Source organism: Podarcis muralis, chromosome 10 (assembly GCF_964188315.1).
Source record: "Podarcis muralis chromosome 10, rPodMur119.hap1.1, whole genome shotgun sequence".
Classification (NCBI taxonomy): domain Eukaryota; kingdom Metazoa; phylum Chordata; class Lepidosauria; order Squamata; family Lacertidae; genus Podarcis; species Podarcis muralis.
This window is the reverse complement of record NC_135664.1, coordinates 28,384,098-28,407,606: the sequence shown is the minus strand read 5'-3', so window position 1 is coordinate 28,407,606 and position 23,509 is coordinate 28,384,098. Positions and strand designations below refer to the sequence as shown.

The window sequence follows — 23,509 nt, the reverse complement described above, 5'->3', positions numbered from 1 at the left end:
TGTTAAGTGATCGTTTTTATTCCCCGATTCTAACGTTTTGTTGCTTTTATTTTGCAAGTGGGAGATTTGAATCATTTCTTTCTTGGTTGTATTTGATTAGGTTGTTTACTTCCTTGCAAACACACCCCTTCAGGCTGGAAAGTGGCATGTAAAAATATACAACAACAATTAAGACTTATAGAATACCATGTTGTCATGGTGCCTAGAAAATGCTGAGATCTTCTTCCATGGCCATCAGCAGACCAAGTTGCCACTATAATCCATTATCTGGCCACAATAGGTGGGGAGTAAGTGAACAAAATGGACCCTGGAAACTCATGGGGCTGTTGCATTTGTGATGGGCTTCTGAAGACCCGGCATGAAATAAACCTTTCACCAGACACAATGCTAATAGAGTCATCAGTCTGGCACATCAGTAATGCTGAAAAGAAAGTCTGCTAATCCCCTCTGCAGCCTCCCGCTTTATGCCCTTAGGCTGCAAAGAGACTTGCCAAGTAAAGGGAAATAACTGGCTGCAAATATCTTCTCTCAGCTGTTATCTACTCCATTAAGGATCTAGGTGAGACCAACCTCTGCTGAGGACAATGCTGTACAAAATATCTGCGATTATCCTGCTGACTTTGCTATGAGATTTATAGTCATCCTCATCCCTCTCTCTGCTCAGGTTGAGGGACTGCCCAGGGCTTTCAGATCATGCCATTTACATCTGGAGGAGAGCAGTTCACCATAGAATTAATTCTCTTCAGTTGCAATCCTGGGAGTTAGCCCCATTGAACTCCATCAGACTTATTATTATTAATAATTATTATTTATACCCCACCCATCTGACTGGGTTGCCCCAGCCACTCTGGGTGGCTTCCAACACATAAAATAATAATAAAAAAACATCAAACAGTAATAGTAACAATCTGATCCTATATAAAAATCTGGGCAGACATGGTAAGGATCATATTGTTAGTATGGTGCCAGCATCAGTATGCATGCATTATATACCAAGAAATGAATTTCTGCCTGTGAACTGGAAAAAAAAGGTTTGTACATTGTTTACAACTGGTTAAATGAACTGACAAATAACATGATTGGAAAAAAGAGTGCTGAGAATTCTATAGGGCAAAAAATAAAAATTGCAGCTCTTCCAGGAAATGATTGTGCATTTTTCTCCCAGTAAAGGACTTCTGTGTAAAAAAGAAAAAAGTACAACATTTGTGCATAGCAATCATTGCCCATGACAAATGCTTAGATAAGTGTTTTGCATGTGTGCCGTTTGGTAAACTGCTATGAATGGCAGCTTACATGATGGGCTTTGCAATACTCAGTTTTAGGTACCTACACACATGCATGATAGCAACATGCAACACATAGGTTCCATGCTTTCGCCAGTATGGAAATAATCCCAAGTGTGTAAGAAAAGTGTGATGTGCAAAGTGGCATAAGATAGTCTCCAAAGCAGTTGCTGTTCCACCCCAATTTCTTTACAGTCACTGCAAATACAGTTAAAAGCAAGTAATAATCACAATGGATTGTATCTTAGTCTATTCACTGCCACAAGATGTGGTGAATGCTAGGACAACACCTTTGTGGCATGTGGTTACCACTACCACTACTAGGACTATGCTCATGAGTTAACCAAGGCCTCCATCCCAAACTGAATTGGGCTTTGGTAGAGACAGTCAGGCAGGTTTTAAAACCCTGATTACGCATGTGGTTGCGAGGGGGTGTGCATCTCATTTTGCCCCCTTCCAACCACGTTTAATTAGGATTTAAAATCCTAATAAAACATTAGGGCTGGCTCCCAAAATCAATTCAGGACCTCTGTCCGGGTCAAGCCGGCTCTGGATTGTCCCATATCATATTTGTGCCAATCCAAAGTTCTGGTCCCAGATCAGTATTTGTGTGTGCACAGCCATAACTACTACACTGCACAATTGTAGCATCACATGTGTTCCAAACCCCTGGCCTACCTGGCAGCAAGTCAGTAGGCCAAGTCCGAAGTCTGAGGGTCAATTCACACAAGCAAAGTCCAAAGGTCAGGAAACGAGGCACAGGGTCAATGCAAGTAGCCAAGTCTGAAGTCCAACAGCCAGGATTCAACCCAGAGTCAAACCCAAAGCACAGTCCCATGGCGGTCCAGGAACATCCAAGTCAAGGTCCCTCAACATGGGCAGTTGATAAGCCACTGCACCTCACCTCTGCTTCCCTTTTATACTATTCCTGCTGATTGCCTCATCTGGGCTTGATGAGGCAGGTGATTCTCATCTGCTCCAAGCCTACTCCAGCTGAGGAATCACCCAGCTCCTCCCAGAGCTAGTGAGTCCCACCTGGCCAGCTAGGGAGCTGGGCTGTGGGCATTTGCCTGCCTTGGCCTCCTAGAGCACCTCACCTGCTGCTCCCTATGCCTCAGAGCCCGCCATATTTGTGGAGACTGGGGCCCCTCTGGCTCTGGTAATAGGTCCTGCTGCTCTGGTTCCTGTGCCCTGACCCTCATCCCCTCACCATCCTCCATCCCCTCACCATCCTCCATCACCCTGTTACCGGAAAAATCTGACGGCTCCCTTGGACAAAACAAAGACACCACCAACCAGGATAACTTGGAGCAAAACAGCAGCCTGTAGGCTTGGCCTTTATTGAACTGTTGCAACAGGGTGTTCCCCTCACTTGCAAGAGAGAGGAAAGACCCAGAAAGATGGTGTGCAAGACCTTATAAAAACTTTTGAAATTCCCATCCTCTAGGTCAAGCCCACCCCCAGAAACATCATGCATACATTACAGAAAGGAGGGGTTGAGGGAGGGGTTGGTGGTAACCTGAGTGTCCTGTCACCTGGCTGGTTCCTCCTTTCCCCCTCCCCATGAGTCACTTCCAGGAGACAAAGGGGAGTTGGCAGTTTCCTGCCCCCAGAGGGAAAATCTGATCATTGTCCTTTCTTTCAGTCCATGCTGAATCCACTCCCATATGCAAGTTCTTTGTGATCTTGATGGTCTTCTGTCTAGGACCATCAGGGTTGGCATAGCAACTGGGCAGGGCTCCTGTGGATGTGCTGGGATGGTGAAGGGATTATGGCTGGCCTGTATCAAACCTTCCCCATTTTGTACTCCTTCCTTCATGGAGTCAAATAAAAGTGGAACAGTGCAAATCCGATGTATGGTTGATTTTTTATGAATATATAACAGAAGTGTAGCATATGTAGTGTGTGAGTGTGAGTGTGTGTGAAGTTTGTACAAACTGAATGATGGGGGGGGGGGTTTCCTGCTACAACCCCATGAGTACTTCCTACACCAACCTCCCCTTTCCCACCCCCAGCTTGTCCCGGTGTTTCCCAGTCCTGGCTACACTCCTTGCTGGGATCCTCTTCCTCCTCCCCATTGTCCTGCCAGTTCATGACAACATGAATGGAGATGCACATATGCACATTTGGCATGGCTACTTTTGAGGTCCTGAGCATCTCTGGTAATTGCTTGCATGTTTATATGATTTCTGACCCACCCATCACCAAGAAGATTCCAGGGTTTGTGAGACCAAAGCCACTAAAGGTGGTATCTTTTAATGTCTGCTATGCCTGCTCAGTTTGAATCACAGGGTTATTATGAAGATATGCTTAGAGAGAGCTATATTCTGGCATACCCTGTGCACTTGGGACAGGGTGGGAAAGATAAATTTATCAAACACGTTCTAGTCAAGTGAAGCCATGTGCTTAGGTTATGGCAGGAGAGCATAGCACAGATTCTTTATTTTCCTCATTAAGTGTTTCTTTCTCCACCTTGCTCAGTGTCTATTCATAATGTGGATGGTCTAGAAGACTCATTCGCATAAAACAATTACTATGATAGGAGTCCTTAAATATATTTACAAAATGTTCCGGCAGACTGAGAAATACTTTCACTAGCCTCAGCTAAAATGAATCCTATGACTGCAAATAAAATGTGTTAAGTGTGTTTTAAGTGCAGTATACAATGTGACACTAGATAGTGATGGTGAGCCTTATGGAAAATTCAGTGTGTTTTTAAAAAAAACACGTTTTTTAAAAAAAGCCTTTTCAGAATGGTTTTTATTTGTGTGTAAAGGTAAAGGGACCCCTGACCATTAGGTCCAGTCGTGACCGACTCTGGGGTTGCGACGCTCATCTCACTTTACTGGCCGAGGGAGCTGGCGTACAGCTTCCGGGCCATGTGTCCAGCATGACTAAGCCGCTTCTGGCGAACCAGAGCAGCGCACGGAAATGCTGTTTACCTTCCCACTGGAGTGGTACCTATTTATCTACTTGCACTTTGTACTTTCGAACTGCTAAGTTGGCAGGCGCTGGGACAACAGGAGCTCACCCTGTCGCTGGGATTCGAACCGCCGACCTTCTGATTGGCAAGTCCGAGGCTTTGTGGTTTAACCCACAGGCCACTTGCATCCCTTTATATGTGTGTAGATCCCACCTTATTTAGCTCATGAACAAGTCATTGACCAAGACCACACCCACATTCAGAGGCAGAGCTATCTGCTCTGGCACCCGGAGCGGTGCAGGGGCGGGGCTAGCTGGCCTGGGGGTGAGCGTCGGGGGGGGGCACCACTAGCCTCCCGCCATCCGCACAGCGAGCGTCGTGAGCACCGCCACTAGCATCTTGCTGCCCACGCGGCGAGTGTGGGGGGTGCCACTAGCCGCACGGCGAGCGTCAGGGTGGGGTGCTGCCATCCGCTCATTCGACGAGCGTCCGGGGGTGCAGCAGGTGGGGGGGGCACGCACAGCGATGTCACCCCCCAGGGTGACCCAGGGCGGACCGCACCCCCCACCCTCTTCCTCCGCCAGTGCCCACATTTTAAAGTTACATTTGAAGAGGGGAATACTAAAAATAAAATAAAAAATGAGACCTATTTTTAACATTTAACATGGCTGAATTTTCCCCCAAAAAGCTCTGCTGTTAAAGGAACATTTATCTTCCTTTACACTGCGTTTTTCTACTGTAATAACTAGTTGCTACTAATCCATAATTCTTCCAACAGGTGTTTGGCACAATATGGCTTCAGGCACCACTGAGCTAAAAACTCCCTTGCCTGTTTTCCAGCTTTCCCAGTACAAGAAATAAAAAAGAAGACGATGGTTCTTCTGTGATTTGTCAATTCCCATGTGAGATTAGTACGGATGCGGGTGATTAAGTGCCAGCCTCTAAATCCTAGTTGTCCCCCAAGTTCTCAGGCAGGCAGGAAGTGTAAAATGTGGAAGAGAAAGAGAAAGAGGGGGTGGGGAGGATATTGCATGTTTGCAGCTGATGAAATATGAGTCATTCAAGCTAGGGCGGTGTTAAGCAGGCAGAATATTTTACAAAAAAACTGGTTGATTAAAGAATTCCTGGAGTGAAGTTTGTCAAAAGCAGCTCTGCTGCTGAACTGCAAGTTGCATTCATTTACATGGAATATTTCTAGTGTAACAACCCCTTATTAATTCAGAATCCTTGCACCAGATGTTTGTAGCGGGTCGCAGTAACAGGAGCCTGTGACCACTCGGGTATAAGAACTGGATTGCGTAAAGTGGGGGCAGAGCAACCACCAGTTGTACATTTGTGGAAATAAGCATGCCTGCTTATTCACTCAGCCACTCTATGTGTCAAGGGAGAAGAGGAAGAAGTTGGTTCCTAATGGGCTCAGCTTGTTTAAAAACAGCTTAAAGCCACTTCCTGTGCTATTAAAGTCCCTATGCCAGTGTGTGTGTGTGTGGGGGTGGGGGGGAAACAGTGCTGTCCCAACCCCTCCCTCCTGCGTCTCTCAATACATCTCAACAGGGTCTATTTTACATTTTGTTCAATTTAAACAATAAAAAAAGGGAATGCACCACCCGATCACCTCAGCCCTGGAAGAACAGTTGCTGCTTGGATGAATTTAATGTGGTAGATTCATTGCTACAATTAAACGACAATTTACTAATAGCAGTGAATCATGGCTTAGGCACAACTTATTCTGTATCCAGCTGGCCTAGGACACCTGGGCAGGGCAGAGGAGTGGTCAGGGCTTTGTGGACATTGGCCGGGGTGCTGCCAATGTCCTATTCCAGTGTGTCGAAATAGGATCACCCTCACCACCGCCTTGCTCCCCTCTAGCACTTCTCACGTAAGTCCTGCGGCTTACAGTGCCAGGAAGACGCCTCCATGGCTTTTTCCCACCACCACGACTTCCACTGGCTTTAGATCATTTATAGACTTTATGTTTCTTTCAAGAAAATTGCATTCATTTGTATGTAGAACTATGTGTTCAATGTTTCGCATAATTGAAAACTTACAGTCTAGCAAAAGTCATAAATAAACACCCTCTCAATAACACTTATCGGTAGATTATTCAGTGTTGCAGTCGGTTTTTTGTTTTTTTTAAAAAAGGCCAGTATTAAGAATGTTACATTATAAAATCAACTTTATTACAATGATAATAAATAAAAAGAAGAGGAAAAAAATCAGTTCAGAACATAATAGTCAATATTACCAGAAAAAGTACGGAGAACATGTTCTTAGTAAATACTATTAAGCCAGGGGAATCCTCTGAAATATTCATTCACAGCTTGATTCCCCCAAATGCTGGTCCAGCACTTCTTGCTGTGAGACGCCTGGGACTTATCGCTATCACAGTTACTGTCTGTTGTTGACAAAACAGCTTGTGTTACGGTTATAGCCAAAGCCAATATATAACTAATGAAAGTAATAATTCGCAAAACAATCTTCCAAACTTTATTCCTGCGTAAACTCTTTCTAATTTCTTTAGGTCATGTACCAAAAGTCTTGTTGGCTTTTTAATCTGGTGCATAGAAGCTCTGTAAAGTGTATAATACCACTTACTGGTTGCTCTTCTTTTTAACCTCCAATTTCAAAATTATTGTGTAGCAGTGATGTAATTAGAAAAACATTTTCCCCCATTAGCATCATTATTTGGCCTACCTAAGTTGTTGTGTGTTTTTTTTAAACTGTCCGACGGAGCAGTCTTATATGGGTTTAAGTAAGGATCCATTGAGTTAAATGGGATTCACTCCCAGGTAAGTGTGCAGGAGACTGCAGAAAAAGTTCAAGATACAGAGCAGGATGGTTCAGATCAATAAATCTAGATTCAAAAAGCAGGACTGTAGATTTCTGGTAAAAGCTCACACCCCTTTTGTTCATGTATCTTTTGGGAATCCTGCCCCATGGTTCATGCACTAGATATAATATTGTAGATAAAGACTAATTGAGTTAATCCTAGGAAGGGGAGAAGAACTCGTATGTATTATGGGAAACTTATGGATAAACTACTACTGGATGGTAAAAATGCTGCTCAGGGAAGAGTGATTTCCATGTCAGGCAATATTCCCAAAGAAAGGGTAAATCTCCATATGTGTGCTCATCACCTGATGGCGATAATATTATCACGTGATGCCTTGCATGCAATAAATACCTATAACAGAGCCAACAGCACAGGAAGTCTTTCATATCAATTCAAACAAACACCAATTTGAGCAACCAAGTCTTGAGACACGAACCTCTAATTATTTGATGCTGAATGTAAAATTTTAGCCTGAAATCTATGAACTCAAATGATGACTTCAGTTTTCAGAATAGGTGAAACCGAAATTTTAAAATCTATGTAAAGTGGGTGTACAAATAAAGGGTGGGATCCAAGACATACCCAGAGTAGACCCATTGAAATTAATGGACAAGAGTAACATGAGTATAATTAGCACTGGACATCAACCAAAATATATGCATTATAGTGTAGAAATTTTAATTATCATGCCTCATGGTAAGTCTCTGCATAACACTTGGTATGATCCAGAATTTTGGAGAGCTAAAGTAGTCTGCAAATAGGAAAAAATAAGAGACAGATAAGGTATGAAATGGGATACTAGAAACTGTCATTTCAGTTCAGGATTTGAACCTGGGATGGATATCTAATTTTTCTTTGTTGATACCCTATCTGAAAAAAGCTATATATTCTCATCACAGTTCTACCCATGCATACTAGTAGAAATAGGTTGTGTTGTATTCAGGGAATCTTATTCCCAGTAAATGTGCATGTGTACTTTTGAGCATAAGATTGCATCAGGCCTCACTGGAGGTATCTGTAGTAGAACATATTCATTATGGTGTGCGCGCATATTATACAACATAACAAATATGTCAAGTTGCATTGATGGGAGATAAAATGAAGCAGCAATACAGAAGATTATCTACATGCAAGCATTACATCAATATTCTTTTCTGTTACCATGATTAAAACAAAATCAATTACTCAAAACTGCAACTCTGTATTCATAATATATAATCATATATAAGTAACACTTATGGCTCCCCTAATACATATTAAATGTAAAGTTAGCCACATTGCCTCATAGCTGATACACAATTAACACAGTGAAACAATAGATCTTTTGAGTAAGTCTCTTAATTCGAATGTCAGAACAGGTTGTCAGTGGTCAGAGTTTCACAGCACACTTCATCATCATCAACACATCCGTCTATTCTCGGGAAAACCACTTAATAAAGCAGTCATTACTGTCAAATATTCTAAACCGATTGTACCTCTATTTGTAATCTTTATTAGATCAGCCAAAAGCTTTGCAAAATCAATTGGCACCAAGACTTTCAATGCTCTGTGAGCCAATGTACTTCCTACAATACCAGCCAGTTGTTCCTGAAACAGTGATAAACATAGGAGCCAACTCCTAGGGACTGAGGTCCCTTTGTCCCGTCCCCCCCATAAAATATTCGAGCTCCTCCCCAGTTGATGGGCATTGCCATTCAAATGGAATGCGTGCACCACATCTTGTGATAAATTTTGTGGGGCAGGGATTATCTCCACACACACCCAAACATTTTATTCAGGTTGGCACCCCTGGTGATAAAGCACTATAAGCTGCACCCCATTCTAAATATTCCTTTGCTGGTGACACAAGTTACACACCAGACTATTGTCTTCATTGACCTCTTTAGAATCAGGGCTAGCTCTACCATTAGGCCCAAGGAGGCAGCTGCCTCAGGTGGCAGATTATGAGGCTGAGGCTCAATGGTGAGATGTTGGAGGATAGAGTTGTGTGTGTCATGTACTTCTACTGCCAGTCTGGTCACCTTCAGCACACAGAATACGTGGGTGTACCATTTCGTCCTTCACCTCAAGCAGCAAAATGTATTGGGCCAACTCAGAATTCACACATGCTTTTGTAGATACACACACTCACCCCACACCTACCTGAATCAAATTATTATATACACAGCCACATGGAGATATCTCTTCTTCTATGTGGCTGCATATCCATGTTTATGTTCACTTAAGTGAAGTGAGGGGTTAGTGTTTGTGTATTGGATCAACAGGCACAATGCTCCCATGGTCTGGAAAATGGGTAGGCAAACTAAGGCCCGGGGGGCTGAATTTGGCCCAATCACCTTCTAAATTCGGCCCGCAGACGGTCCAGAAATCAGCATGTTTTTACATGAGTAGAATGTGCCCTTTTATTTAAAATGCATCTCTGGGTTATTTGTGGGGCCTGCCTGGTGTTTTGGCATGAGTAGAATGTGCCCTTTTATTTAAAATGCATCTCTGGGTTATTTGTGGGGCATAGGAATTCATTCATTATTTCCCCCCCAAAATATAGTCCGGCATCCCACAAGGTCTGAGGGACAGTGGACCAGGCCCCTGCTAAAAGAGTTTGCTGACCCCTGGTCTGGAAGTTGGGACTTGAATATTAGTTCAACATTCTGAATGACTGAAAAGGCTTTCTTCATCCCATTTAATATTTCTCGGTGGTGCCTTTTGTAATGCATTACATTGATCAGGCCTGACAAGTCCATAGTCTGAACTACAAACCAGTGCAAGATCTTCCACTCTGCATTTTGAAGCTAAGATGGCAGCTGTACACTCAGACATTCTCCAGAAATCAACATGAGCTTGGGACTCCAGTGAAACAGAAGAATGGCTATAGATCCATGAAGCAAAAGAGTAATGTCTGCTAGCACTGTGAACTACTTGCCAGAGACTTCTAGGGACATTCAGGTTGAAATGAGAGGTGGGAAATTAGAAGAGCACAAAGCAAAAACGGAGGCAGGTCTGAAGTGTCCTCTCTTCTGTGGCTCTTCTAATCAGCAGAGGTGCCAGTGGCAGTACGGCTCTGACTGGGATGCAAATCCCTTCATATTATGCTGAATGCAAGAGCAGCCAGTGCAGGGAAGCAAGGCCAGGTGGCTGCTTGTACAGCAGTGGTTCAGCTGCTCCTTAATGGGATGGGGCAGCATGGCAGTCAGGTTGGGCCAATGTCGGAAGGAGACACTGGATTTGCTCTACTGCTGCCTTCACTGCCACCCAGCCCTGCCCCATTGAGCAGCAGCAACACTGCTGTCAGGGGAGCTGGGGCATGTCGCTGCCCCACTGCACTGGTCATTCCTGGCTGAACATTACTGCGTTCCCTTCAGTATACATATCTCTTAAGGCTTTGTGGAACACAAGAGTGGTTTCCCCCCTTACCTTTGGATTGTCATTTTGCTTAAATTCATTTTGTGCAGACTGTACATTTGAGCGGAGGGGTCTCGAGGCTGAGGCCAGCGTACGCAGCCCTGTTTCCCCTCCTTGCCACAGTGTCCATTTCTACCCAGTTTGAGAAAGCTGGAGAAGGCAATCAAAGTACTCAAAACTGGTCCGAATAAGCCGTGTCCCTCTTAAGACAAGTGGTTTGGTTTCTGAGGTTTGGTTTCAAATGGCATACAGCTGGAAGGCACACCACAAAAGTCTAGATTAGGACAGCACCTTTATAACAGTCAACAAAAACCACGGTGAAATGCTTGTCCATTCTGTTTACGAGCATTCACTTCTTCCTTTGCAATTACGTTCTACCAAGTCTTTGGTCTGATCCCTTTGTTTGTTTGTTTTGGTAGAAAGATTCACACACCACTGGTTAGGCACTGTCAGGCTGTCATGTCTCTATTCAGTTTTAGGCCGGAAAGTCCCATCTGCGCCTTTTAATATTTTGTCGGCGATGCTCCCCATATTTTTCTTCATAGCTTTCACAGGATTCTCATGCAGGAGTGTCTGTATTAGATACTTCTCCCGTTTAATTTTGCTTTTGGTTTTCTTTGACACATCGGGAATTATGTGTGAAATAGCAAATGTCACCAAGTAGATGATATGCTGGATGGGGGAGTGGGAGGGAACACAAACAGCGTCAGCTACTCAGAATATACAACCATTATAAAAGAGAGTAATATTGCCCCGTTATTGACTTTTGCCGCAATCTGGAAGTCTGTTGGCCACATCTGCAAAACGCATTTAAAGCGTTGCTACACCACTTTAACTGTCCCGGCTTCTCCCAAAGAATTCTGGGTATTGCAGTTTCTTCAGGGTGCTGAGAATTGTCAGGTTAGGTGACTCAACAGAGCCTAGGACTTGCCGATCAGAAGGTCGGCAGTTGGAATCCCCGCGACAGGGTGAACTCCCGTTGCTCAGTCCCTGCTCCTGCCAACCTAGCAGTTCGAAAGCACGTCAAGTGCAAGTAGATAAATAGGTACCGCTCCAGCGGGAAGGTAAATGGCGTTTCCGTGCGTTGCTCTGGTTCACCAGAAGCGGCTTAGTCATGCTGGCCACATGACCCGGAAGCTGTACGCCGGCTCCCTCGACCACTAAAACGAGATGAGCGCCGTAACCCCAGAGTCGGTCACAACTGGACCTAATGGTCAGGGGTCCCTTTACATTAACCTTTATTCCCTGCACAGAACTGCAATTCCCAGAATTCCCCGGGAAAGGAGACTGATTGTTATACCACTCTGGCAACTGTGGCAGGGTGATAGAGGTCTCCCAACATTTCTCAGCACCCTTAACAAACTGCAGTTCCCAGGATTGTTTTGTGGGGAGGAAGCCATTACTGTTCAAAACGATACAATAGCACTTTAAATTCATAGTGCAGATATGACCTATGTGCACTCAGATAACAGACGCATGAGGACCTGCACATTCACGTTCATTTCAAAGGATCAATCTAATCTGGAGATGCAAAGAAACAACCTCTAATGCATGGCAAAGGGAAATGTTTCTTTAAGGTTTCCTGCTGGTTGCTAAGAGAGTTTCTGAGAGCATGCCCAGGTGGCAATTTATTTCTCTCTCCGCTCCCTGCTAGGAAAGCGCCAGCCATGCAGCTGTTTATCTCTGCCATCCCAATGTGCTACCTACCACGGAGACCGCAGAGCTAGGCACTGTTTGTGCAGTATGGACAGAGAAGGACCCTCATTGGAGTCCTCCCTGGGGACAGACTCTGGGGGGACAGCAGCTTCCTAGCTGCACAGTTACCCCCTTTGTGAAGAACCAGTGTTTCCCCGAGCTGAAAGTTTGAATGTATTTTATGTTTTGCACCATCGCTGCCATCCTGCGCATTCAGTGTTGTGGGCCCAAGGCTGTGGGATTCCATCCCAACCGAGATTAGACAGCTCCCTCCCCTTGCAGACAGATGGGCGGGTATAAATAATAAAATTATTACTATTATAAAATTATTATTGCGGAACTTCAGGTGCCTGAATCAGACTTTCTTGTTCCAGCCGGCACTTTGAGGTAGTCTAGTTTTGTGATAAACGTTTATTGCTTCGTTGTCCCATTTTCTGTGGATTGTTTTGATGTAAAAGGACACTGCTTAGAAGTGTGAATAATTAAGCAATACACAAACGTCTAAAAAAAACAAATAGTTAACCAAGTGAAGGTGAAAATTGGGATTTTTGTGCAATGGCTCTTTTTTTCTTTTTTTGGCAGGCTTTACTTTTAACTCCCAACTAGGGTGGCAGGCAGAGATCTTAGTGGAGTTTAATATCCTTACAGACAGAGTTAAAAAACAGCTACTAATAACATAAATTTTAAAATGCATTCACAAACTTTTTGCCTTTTTGTTTTTCCCCCATCTCAGTCTCCAGAAAGGCAGTTAAAAAAACAACAAAAAAACAAAAACAAAAAAAACAAAAACAACCCACCCCAAAAACAGTATTCAAGATTTGCTCAGTATATCTCTACCCTCCACCGTAGAGGAGAAAGGGAAGAACTGCTAGCTTTTGTTTAGACTTGCTTTAGATGGAGGACATTCATGAGGATTTCATTTTGCACAATTTTCGTATGTTTTTCTTCCGAAATGTATGCCATTGAGGCAGGCTGCACCAAAACTGCATGGCAAGTTTTGTTTCCATTGAGATCAGAAAAATCTGTTTGCTTATTCCCCACCCCCCTCAACTCCCCCACCCAAATTTATTGATTTTCATGAGGATCGCACCAGGAAAATTCTGAAAAACATGCCTGAGAAATTTTCACCCCATTGCATGGCTGGGCTTACGCAAGGTATACAAAGGGCACTACTGCAACTTTAGGATGAAGGAATGGAAGACACATGCTGACATGGTTTTTAATACAAAATGATGAAGAAACTCCTTTTAGGAGGAAATATACTGACCTCCATGACAATGATGAATGAGAGCTTGGCTGCAATAACATGCCAGTAATAGATATTGTGTTCATATTGATGTTCGTGCCCAGGGGGGTATCGGAAATCCCGGTACCTAACAGTCAAAGACAATGAAGCAATCATTTCAGCAGACTCTGCAATATGGCACTCAGGCCAGAAGGGGGAGCAAAATCCATCCCATTCTCCTGATAAGGTAACACACAAGTTAAGCAGAATGTAACTGTAGCATTATAGAGTTGGAAGGGACCCTGAGGATCATCTAGTCCAACCCCCTGCAATGCAGGAATATGCAGCTGTCCCATAATGAGAACAAAATGCAGATAAATCACATCTACTGAAATCCATTATTTTGTTGACACTAAACAATCTTTTATTTTTTTATTTTCTCTTTTTGACCAATGTTTACTATTACTTTAAAATGCCTAGAGGTAAAGTAGAAGTAAAGACACATGTGTATGAGAGAGAGAGAGAGAGAGAGAGAGAGAGAGAGAGAGAGAGAGTGAGTGAGTGTATATACAGTCAGACCTTGGAAGTTGAACAGAATCCGTTCTAGAAGTCTGTCTGACTTCCAAAATGTTCGGAAACCAAGGCGCCGCTTCCGATTGCCAGTTGGAAGCCTCGGAAGCCACGTCAGACGTTCAGGTTCCAAAGCAGATTTGCAAACCAGAACACTCACTTCTGGGTTTGTGGCGTTCGGGAGTCAAATAGTTCAGCTCGCAAGGCATTTCAGAACCAAGGTATGACTGTATATATCCATATATATATATATATATATATATATGCTATTTTAAATGGGAAAATAGACTTACCTGCATGTTGTCTGGTTGGCAAACATGGGAAGAGCGGCTGGCTTGCTTTCGTTTCTGAAGTCTGACACAGCAAAGACGGAAAGTGTGTTGTTTATGTACCCCTTCATGGAGTAAGTGCTCTGACTTCCATAGGGAGGAACGGAAAATGACCAGTAATACACCAGGCGTGGAATCATATCGGACGTAAAAGCAATTATCATTGCCTGCATTTGAAAAGAGAGGGAAATGGGCAAGATTTAACTGCATCTAGGTAGAATTTTATACAAAGAGAGAGGGAATGTGTGTGTGTGTGTCTGTATCTGTCTCTGTCTGGAAATGGGAAATATATTATTGTACAAAACAGAAGCGCAACACATCCAGATTTCTCCAGTTTCTGGCTGGCAAAAAATCTCAACTCCCTTCCTGTTTCCATTATGATTGTACCCACAACAGGCTATGTGCAATGGTCTGTGTCCCTGGTGGGAGGGTGGGATAAAACATAAGCAGCTTTTCCCTGGCAGACGACCACACAATGCATGCAATAAACTGTGGATGTAATACCCTGGTGGCTTTGCAGAAATGATTATAAGAATCAGGTTTTTGCATGCTAGTAGGGAACACCCTCTGAGTGATCACAATATTATACCTTTCTAATGCTGTCCACGCTTCCCACTTTTCCTATGTATAAGAACACTGAGTTATTGCGAAATGTTATTTGGAATTCAGTGTAACCTGTTTGCTCTTTACGCTGCCTTTCTCTCTTCACCCCTCCAGTATTCTTCCCACATAAACTTTCACCTCTTTCAAATGATTTCCAGATGTGCAATAGCAGTGATGACACACGCAGGAGAATATATTCTTCTGGATGCTCTGTAAAAATAAACTCCCCACCCCACCATTTGTAGGCTGTTTTTTTTAAAAAGAGGATCACACTAAAAAAAATATCTGATTTCAATGTTCCAAGACGTGATCACTTTTCCTATTACCCCAGAACAAATGAAACCTGGGCTTATGCTTGGCAACTGAATATAGCAATGTCAGCTCTGCTGCATGAACTCTTAAGTGCCAAGGTAGCTTTGTACAATATCCACTTAAAGTTCTGCCAGTTTTGCAGTGTAATCCATAAAGTGGAAAGAAATGGAACTCGCTGTAAAAGAAGCATGGCATCAACTATTTTAGGGATTTTTATTTTTTTATTTTAGAAAGTCTCTGCTGCGGTTATGACAGTCAGGCTTCCTGGGCCACTGTGCATTTTCAGTGGCTATTGTTACTAAGGGTTGCAATCCGTGCTAGTTCTACTCAAGAGTAGACCCACTTGAAATTAATAGCCATGGCAAACTTTGATCCATTAATTTCAATAAGTCAGCTCTCAGTAAAACTTAGGAGGCAATAATTATTTGGCTGTTCTATGATCAAACCACCTGAGTCCATTTGAAAACAATTGAACTTTTTAGATGAAGAAAACATCGACTCAGGAGAAAAACCACACAAGACTTCTTTTTAAGTGACTTACTAGTTAGTGTTGCCAGAGGCATCTCAGAAGATGCATTCCCTCCTCCTGTGTAAAAGAGTAAGGGGAATGCCTCTAGCATGGTGCCAGCTAGCAGTAAATTTTGGACACTAAACCTGGCACCAGCCAGTTTAATTGAGTGGAAACTCCTACCGCAGAGCCTTAGCAAAATTCATTGCAGTAGGGTTTGTTGACCCTGTCCTCAAAGGGAGAAAGAGAAAGCAAAGGGAATATGCTTATTTAATTTATAATATTTATATACCAGCTGTCATCACACATTGTCTTGCAATGGGTCATAACAATTTAAAGCGCAATACAAAATAAGAACAAAATAGAATGTGCAATAAAGTACAACCCAAGATGGTCAGCTTGTATACAAACAGATATCACAAAGGCACCATGAGTCTTAATTGGTATCTCATAAAAAACAAACAAACCAAGCAACCAACCAACCATTGGTACCACTGTCGCTGGACTTCTCATTCCTCAAGGAAATGGAGAACATCTAACATGTCAACAATTTCATACTGTTCGAAGGTGCGAATGTGGAGAACGGACATTACAACTGATTGAAGAACACTTCCCCATGGGAAATAACTGTTTGGCATTTCAGATCCCAAATTGTTACTACTTAAAGACTGTACTTACATTGGTCACCACAGCAAGAAGAGCTATTCCTTGCATGATGGGCTGCCATGCTCCTATGTCCTGAGCTTTCTGAGGAACTATGCGCCTGAACTGTGTGGTAATCTTCCAGGCGTCTATACGTATTTCCAGTAAATTGTTCATAAGTGCCAGAAGAGGAGCCAGTGGGAACGAGGCCACAAACAAAGTGACAAATCCAAACTGTATAACTGCCAATGAGAAATGTGACAAACACTGGTGAAATATTAATTAGCATTGTGTGCGCTTTCAAAAGTCAGGCATGCCAAACCCAGTGGCTAAACAGAGCTACTCTAGATCACTTGAAAGAGCTGGGTTCTTGGATCAGAAAAGTATGGGAAAGTTACCCAAAGTCTATGGGTGATATTCAGCTAAGATTTACTCAGACTAGATCCATTGAAACTAAGGGACCCATCTTAGTCACCTTCATTAACTCACTCTGAGTAAATTACTGTGAGTAATACTTAGTTCATTTCATTCATTATCTGCACTCTGTAGCCAGCAAGAAACCAACGGCATTGTAAAAAGGAATTTATAATGCCAATCAGGACACAGGGTGTGTAGAAATCTTTTTGAGATATATATATATATATGTGCAAGAGAGCAACATTAAATAGTACAGTTAGAGAACAATCATGTGGTTGTTCACTCTGTAGTAAAGCCCCACTGTATTCAGAGGTATTTACTCTCAGGTAACGCGGGTGGCGCTGTGGGTAAAAGCCTCAGCGCCTAGGGCTTGCCGATCGAAAGGTCGCCGGTTCGAATCCCCGCGGCGGGGTGCGCTCCCGTCGTTCGGTCCCAGCGCCTGCCAACCTAGCAGTTCGAAAGCACCCCCGGGTGCAAGTAGATAAATAGGGACCGCTTACTGGCGGGAAGGTAAACGGTGTTTCTGGGTGCGGCTCTGGCTCGCCAGAGCAGCGATGTCACGCTGGCCACGTGATCCGGAAGTGTCTCCGGACAGCGCTGGCCCCCGGCCTCTTGAGTGAGATGGGCGCACAACCCCAGAGTCTGTCAAGACTGGCCCGTACGGGCAGGGGTACCTTTACCTTTACCTTACTCTCAGGTAAGTGCAACTCTAATGTCTTGTGTACAACCACAGTTAAAAACTCTGTGTTCAGATTTTTTTTTTAAAGAAAGGAATAGTCCAGCCATCCAATCTAGCAGAATCCACCCATTCTGCTTTTATTAATAGAAGGTTAATTATTAAAGAGAATTATAGCAGCCAGCTTACCCATTTCAAGATACTCATAAAACAATCCAAGTTTGCCAATGGGTTGCAGGTGGTAGTCCTGTTCCCAGCGAGGGACAACTTTCTCAGACCGTGAAGCTGAACAAAATCTTCCAATCAGGTTCTTAAGCCACCTATGAATGGAGATCACCAGCTAGATTTATTCTTTATGGTAGAAATCATGCAATTTTTGTCCAATATGGAATAGCTAAGTCTGCCTCTTTGCTTTGATAATAATGGGCTCAGTTTTGCCTTTTCTGGCAGATACAGGCAAGGTCAAGCTACATGTTACACTGGGAGATCCATTCATTATGTCATCTGTATAGGTTCTGATGGATTTGGCCTGTTTGGATCCTCATTTTTCTACCTTTTTAAAAAAAATGGAGACAAAACAATAGAGAATAGGGATTCCATTCATGACCTCTTCATGGTCAAAAGCATATGTTGCTGTGTTTTCCATTGATGGAGACTAATGTTTCTGGAGCTTGCTTTAATCCACTGCCACTTGTTTCTTAAAATTTCCAACATTCCGAGAAGTAACTCAGTGTCATAGTTTGAACCAGTCCTACGTTTCAGAAAGTAAAATAAGGCACAACTATCTCATTGTTCATTATTATTTCCCAAATCTGTAGGACTGGATGAGGCCGTTTCTCACTTCCTATGGAGTCCTCATGAATTTCTGATCATTAAACTGCTTTTGTAAAAAAAAAATCAGTTGCAGCTTTTTGTGTATTAGGGGCTGCCTTCTGCTGTGAGCTCAAAGCAACCAAGAGGTTTAAATTCAGGTTCACTAAAAACAACCACCCTGTATTCAAATTCAGGTTTGGCTTTGACTCCTAGCTATCAACACTATTTACTGTTTACTTACGGAAGAAGCACTTCTTGTATATTATTCCAGATTGCTTTGCCTCCCATTATTATTGTCAGTTGTGTTGTAAGTTCAAGGAGACATCCACCTGGATCACACTAGGATTGGAAGAAGAAGGGGGAGGGTGGACATGAATTTTTCCAGCTCATTAGCTGCAGGGAACGAACTTTCAATTAATGAAAACATATTAAAATATGTTCTGTTCCTTCAAAAAGACTAGCATAATGTTTTGTTTAGCATCATTCTATTCAGATAACTATTCAGAAAAATGCACAAACTATCTAACATTGGTGATTATTGCTAAAAAATGTAACACCTTCATTTTTAATAAATTTGCTTCATTTATACCAGACTTTTTCTCCGAAAAGCAAAGAATAGCTTACATATGGCTCCTGTAGTCTTCAGCCCACAAAGTTTAGAGATTAAACTTGTGTAATGTCTGCAGCAGAACTACATTTACCTTTAACCATAATCGGTGCCCTCCAAAATAATTGATTACCAGTGTGGGAATAGCATATAGTTAATCTTGCAGTCAAGGACACTCACTCAGAAGCCTACTTCCAGAACTCGCCCTGCTTTTAGGCAGTGAAGCAAGAAGTTGGAGTGTTCTGAATGCCTTGCAGTTGCCTGCCTTGGGTCTAAAAGTTAGCTTGCTGTCCTCGGATATGGTGCAGGTCTGTGTCCTATTGTCAGTGTTGAAAGAAGAATCACAGAGTGAAAGGCACCATATTGCCTTTGTCCTGGGCAGCAAGATGTCTTGGGCTGGCCCTATCTGCTTCTGTCAGTGCCCTGATCTGATTCAGGGCACTTACATTTCTCATAATTTAGTTATGTGGGGTTGCGGTGAGGAGAGTGGAGGGGCTGAAGCAGCCCCAAAGATTCTTTTTACAGGTGTGGAATAGTAACAGCACCATGTTGTCTACAGTGGTATTGCCATTTGCAGTGTTCACATCCATTAAGGGAAGTAAGCAAATCATCTGCTATTTCAAGCAATGTTGACCATTTTGTGAGGCCTCTCCATCACCATATCATCACCACCACCAGTTATTATTTCTACCCCGCTCATCTGGCTGGGTTTCTCCAGCCACTCTGGGCGGCTTTCAACAGAACATTAAAAACAGAATAAAACTTCAAACATTAAAAGCTTCCCTAAATCATTGCAGTTAAGTTATTTTTTGGGGGGAGGGGGATCAGCTGTGGCTGCAAGAAGTTATGGCACCTGAGGTTTGATGGAATATGAGCTTGGAGGCTTTGGTCTCAGCTCTAAATGGCGGTAGCTGTGAAGCTGAGTTCTTCAGTTTACCATTGCGAGATCCCAATCCCACCAAACTTTAACACCATCACTGATTCCCATGTATCTCTTGAAACTGATGAAGTGGCCAAGATTCAGGGCCAAACTAGATGTTACACACATACATGTATAATATTACCACGATGGGCTTTTCAAAAATCAAATTAAGCTTTTGAAGGGGGAACTGGGAAAAGCGCAGCAGCAGCAGCATTCATCTTGTGTCTGTTTTCCTACTTTGAAGTTCATGAAAAACAGTCGGGAAAGGGTTAAGCATCTGCTTTCCCTTCTGCACAAAACTTCTTTAAAAATGATATTTAGCTAATGTTACTTCCAACTATGTGTAACATCTGGTTTGACCCTAACACTTCTAGCTGAAAAATTTTTAAAAATGAAGAGAGGAAAACCCACTGCAGGTAGTTCATCCATACCTCTTCATTTCTGTATTTCCCCAGCCAATAAACAGGGTCGCCAGGGTAACCTACAAATTTACCCTTAAAGAATGCAATGTAGAAACAGGAAGAATAATAGTTGACAAATTGGAACAAGAACATCTTCATGGTGAGGCTGTTTTCATAATCGGTCTGCGTCCTTGGTAGTTCTGTAGTTTAAGGGGTGAGGGAGAGAGAAATGGTTAACTCGAGAAGAGCTTTAGAGATATGTATGTTGTAGACTTGAATACAATTTACATCTTTATAATTTAGATTATTTGGAGTTCTCTAATATACTGTAGCCATTATGTTAATTTCATGACAACGTGTTATAAAAAGGGGGGGAAATATGTGCTCTTCCACACAAGAACAAGCAGCAATTCTCAATGCAAAAAGCCTCCAGCAGATTCAATACATAATGAACATAACATTTTGATGTGATGCAAATGAAAGAATATTAAAATGAAGCTACTTTAGATGCGCCAAAATAGGACAGCTCCTTTAATGTAAATGACCTGGATGGGAAGGAAACCAGCAGTGTTTGCTCTGTTTTCGCTATTTACTAAGGCATGAAGGGTTTCAAACAGTGATTCTTCCCCTTTTTATTTACAAGAAAATGACTACGCTATCTATAAACAATACCGAATGTAATTGAATGCATTATGCAGTGCTGATCCATTTTCATAAGGCTGGAATTATTACAGTAATCTTCCGTGCTTTGTCAGTTTCATAAATATACAGCTGTAAACAATTGATCTTTCATGCTGGCTATAGAAGGATTCCTTAGGCAAGGAGCTGAATGTCATTTCTTTGTTAACTGAGAAAGCCTGAACTTTAAAATCTTTAGAAGTCATTGCAAGCAATGGTGGGGAAAGTTCTCAAATACATGGCAGAGGCACCCTGTTTTGCTGAGTTACCCCTTAAGAACACAACGTTTTCCTCCATTTACTCTGAAAGGCTTTGTAGCTGGGGCAAGAGATCATCTTACCAAAGTCAGTAATCATGATTGCTACTTTCTCATAGATCATGTTCAGAATCATAATGATGATGAAGCTTATGATGGAAGCAGAAACTGAAGTTGCTGCTTGCGGAGTCAAGTACTTCTGGATGGCTTCGGTGCCATTGATATGCCTTGGGAGCGTTGCGGAAAACACCAGGAAAACAGACAGCCTGTAAACAATTATGCCAATAACCGAGGCGATAATGAGCAGGATCTGAAATCAAATAACAATGAAACTGCTATGAAATAAGTATGATATATTTTATGTGTCACATATATACACATATATAGCATGCATACACACACACACATTTAATTGATGAATTTATTATATAAACACCGTAACATATATAATTATAGAAAAAGTAAATGAAACTATAAATACAAATATATTAGATTTATACATTCTTCAAAAGTGTGTTTAAATGTATCAGTAAGTGTCTATGCAATCGTTAACACCGACTTTCCTCCATGCCACTGATTGATTGTATATAGCAATCAATATACTATTATTCTGATGCATATACCTACAATGCATTTCATTCCTCTCATAATTAAACTTCCTGAACATAATTAAACTCCCAAATCGTAACTCATTTTTTAAGACATTAAATTTCACCCAACAGTAAATATGGGTTCGCTGAATCTTAGGGCTGCCATATGACCAGATTTTCCTGGACAGTACTGGGATTTCCAAGCTGGAATTGATGTCTGGGGGGAATTTCTGGGGGGAAATTGTCCTGGATCTTATGCAAGTCAATTGAAAAATTGTATTTTGGGGGCTTATCTCAGAAAAAAGCTTGGGTCTTCCTAAAAAAAAGCTCAACAACTTCTTGTCCTGGATTTTACTTCTTGAAAGCTGGCAACCTATGAATTTTCTACTTCATTTCTGGTACAGAAAACATTTCCTACAACAGCATCCACAATATCTATTTGTGCGGGAGAAAACAGATAGGTGAGCACTGGGAACTGGAAATGGAGGGTGAAAGGAAAAGTGGAGAAAGGGAGATAGACAGGAACACAAGAATAGCATGCAGTGCAGCACTCTGTAATAAATTTCACCCCTCCAGCCCTGAATATAATTTTAGCTTCCTCCTTTTGCCAGTTGCCTCTGCTCATTGCAATGTCCTTCCTTCTCGTAGCCCTGTGGTATGTTCCTTAAGAGGAAGATTACAGTAGCACTTCCATGGCAGTATCTACAGCCGTGCTAATGACAATCCTACCACTGGCATTGGCTAGTGCACATTGGAACTATTTTTGAAACTCTTCCATGATGCCACACATTTCCCCCCATGGCTGTATAGACTTCTTTTAGTTTCTCCTTTGAATTAAGCTGGAATTGGGGTGGGGGTGGGGGAGCAAAGGACACCCAGCTTTGCTCTCTTAATCAGATGAAACGGGTAGGAAAAGACCCATTGCAGTGGTACCTCTGGTTATGTACTTAATTTGTTCCGAAGGTCCGTTCTTAACCTGAAACTGTTCTTAACCTGAAGCACCACGTTAGCTAATGGGGTCTCATGCTGCCGCTGCGCCGCAGCCATGCGGTTTCTGTTCTCACCCTGAAGCAAAGTTCTTAACCCAAGGTAATATTTCTGGGTTAGCGGAACTTGAAGCGTATGTAACCCGAGGTACCACTGTAATCTGTAACACACTATTGACCCAGATGCCTGGAACAACACATCTGAAAAGTGGCAGGAAAGGTAACGAGGTTTGGACTGACCATCACTTCATGGCAAAAAACCGTTATGTTTTCTCCCAAGTGCCAGGCCAGCCGTTATCTATCTCAGCTCCCTAGAACATGAGTCCTATTATAGAAGCTGCTGGTATCATGTTCTGCTGTGCACATACGTATCATTTGTAGATCTTTTAAAACGTACCTTTGAAATATAACCTGTGAAGGAAATGAGCCAAAGTATCCAAGAACTCAAGCTGATGCACAAGAGGTAAGAAGGGGGTTCAGAAGAGATGGGGGATCGAGATGGGAGTAAGGAGACAGAAATCCAGAAATGGAGCCATCAGGAGAGAAGTCCAGCTAGGCAAAAACACCTGAAATTCAATGCAGGATAGCATAAAAAGAGGGAAAATGGGACAAGGTAAGGGATCAAGCCTGGCATAAGGAAGAAAGATGCTTTCTTGGAGGTGAGGGAGAACAAAGTGAGGAATCCTTGCCATTCTGAGATCCAGTTTAAAGGCACGGTTGCTCGCATGGCTCAATTCTCGCAGTGCCTTGCACTGTCTCCTTTGAAAGGAGAGCTGTTTTTCAAAGTGTTCTTAAGACAAAAATAACCCATGAAAAGCTTTAAAATGTCAGGCCGGAACTT

The 23,509-nt window shown here is 42.6% G+C and overlaps 1 protein-coding gene across 3 annotated transcripts in view; it reads right to left on the bottom strand.

Moving 5' to 3' along the window:
• Positions 1-6,364: 6,364 nt before the first annotated feature.
• The window catches only part of ANO6 (anoctamin 6), a 69,089-nt gene continuing 51,944 nt past the window's right edge, over positions 6,365-23,509 (bottom strand). For 2 of the 3 annotated variants that reach the window (XM_077934669.1, XM_077934670.1), the window contains exons 13-20: positions 21,177-21,402; positions 20,189-20,358; positions 18,470-18,567; positions 17,605-17,735; positions 16,359-16,564; positions 14,222-14,424; positions 13,401-13,506; positions 6,365-11,110 (exon numbers count right to left, since the gene is read on the bottom strand). In XM_077934669.1, the coding sequence (XP_077790795.1) occupies positions 10,904-11,110; positions 13,401-13,506; positions 14,222-14,424; positions 16,359-16,564; positions 17,605-17,735; positions 18,470-18,567; positions 20,189-20,358; positions 21,177-21,402 (1,347 nt within the window). In that variant the 3' untranslated portion in view covers positions 6,365-10,903. The remainder of the gene's footprint in view (positions 11,111-13,400; positions 13,507-14,221; positions 14,425-16,358; positions 16,565-17,604; positions 17,736-18,469; positions 18,568-20,188; positions 20,359-21,176; positions 21,403-23,509) is intronic. The other variant, XR_013394335.1, reaches the window with a different exon arrangement.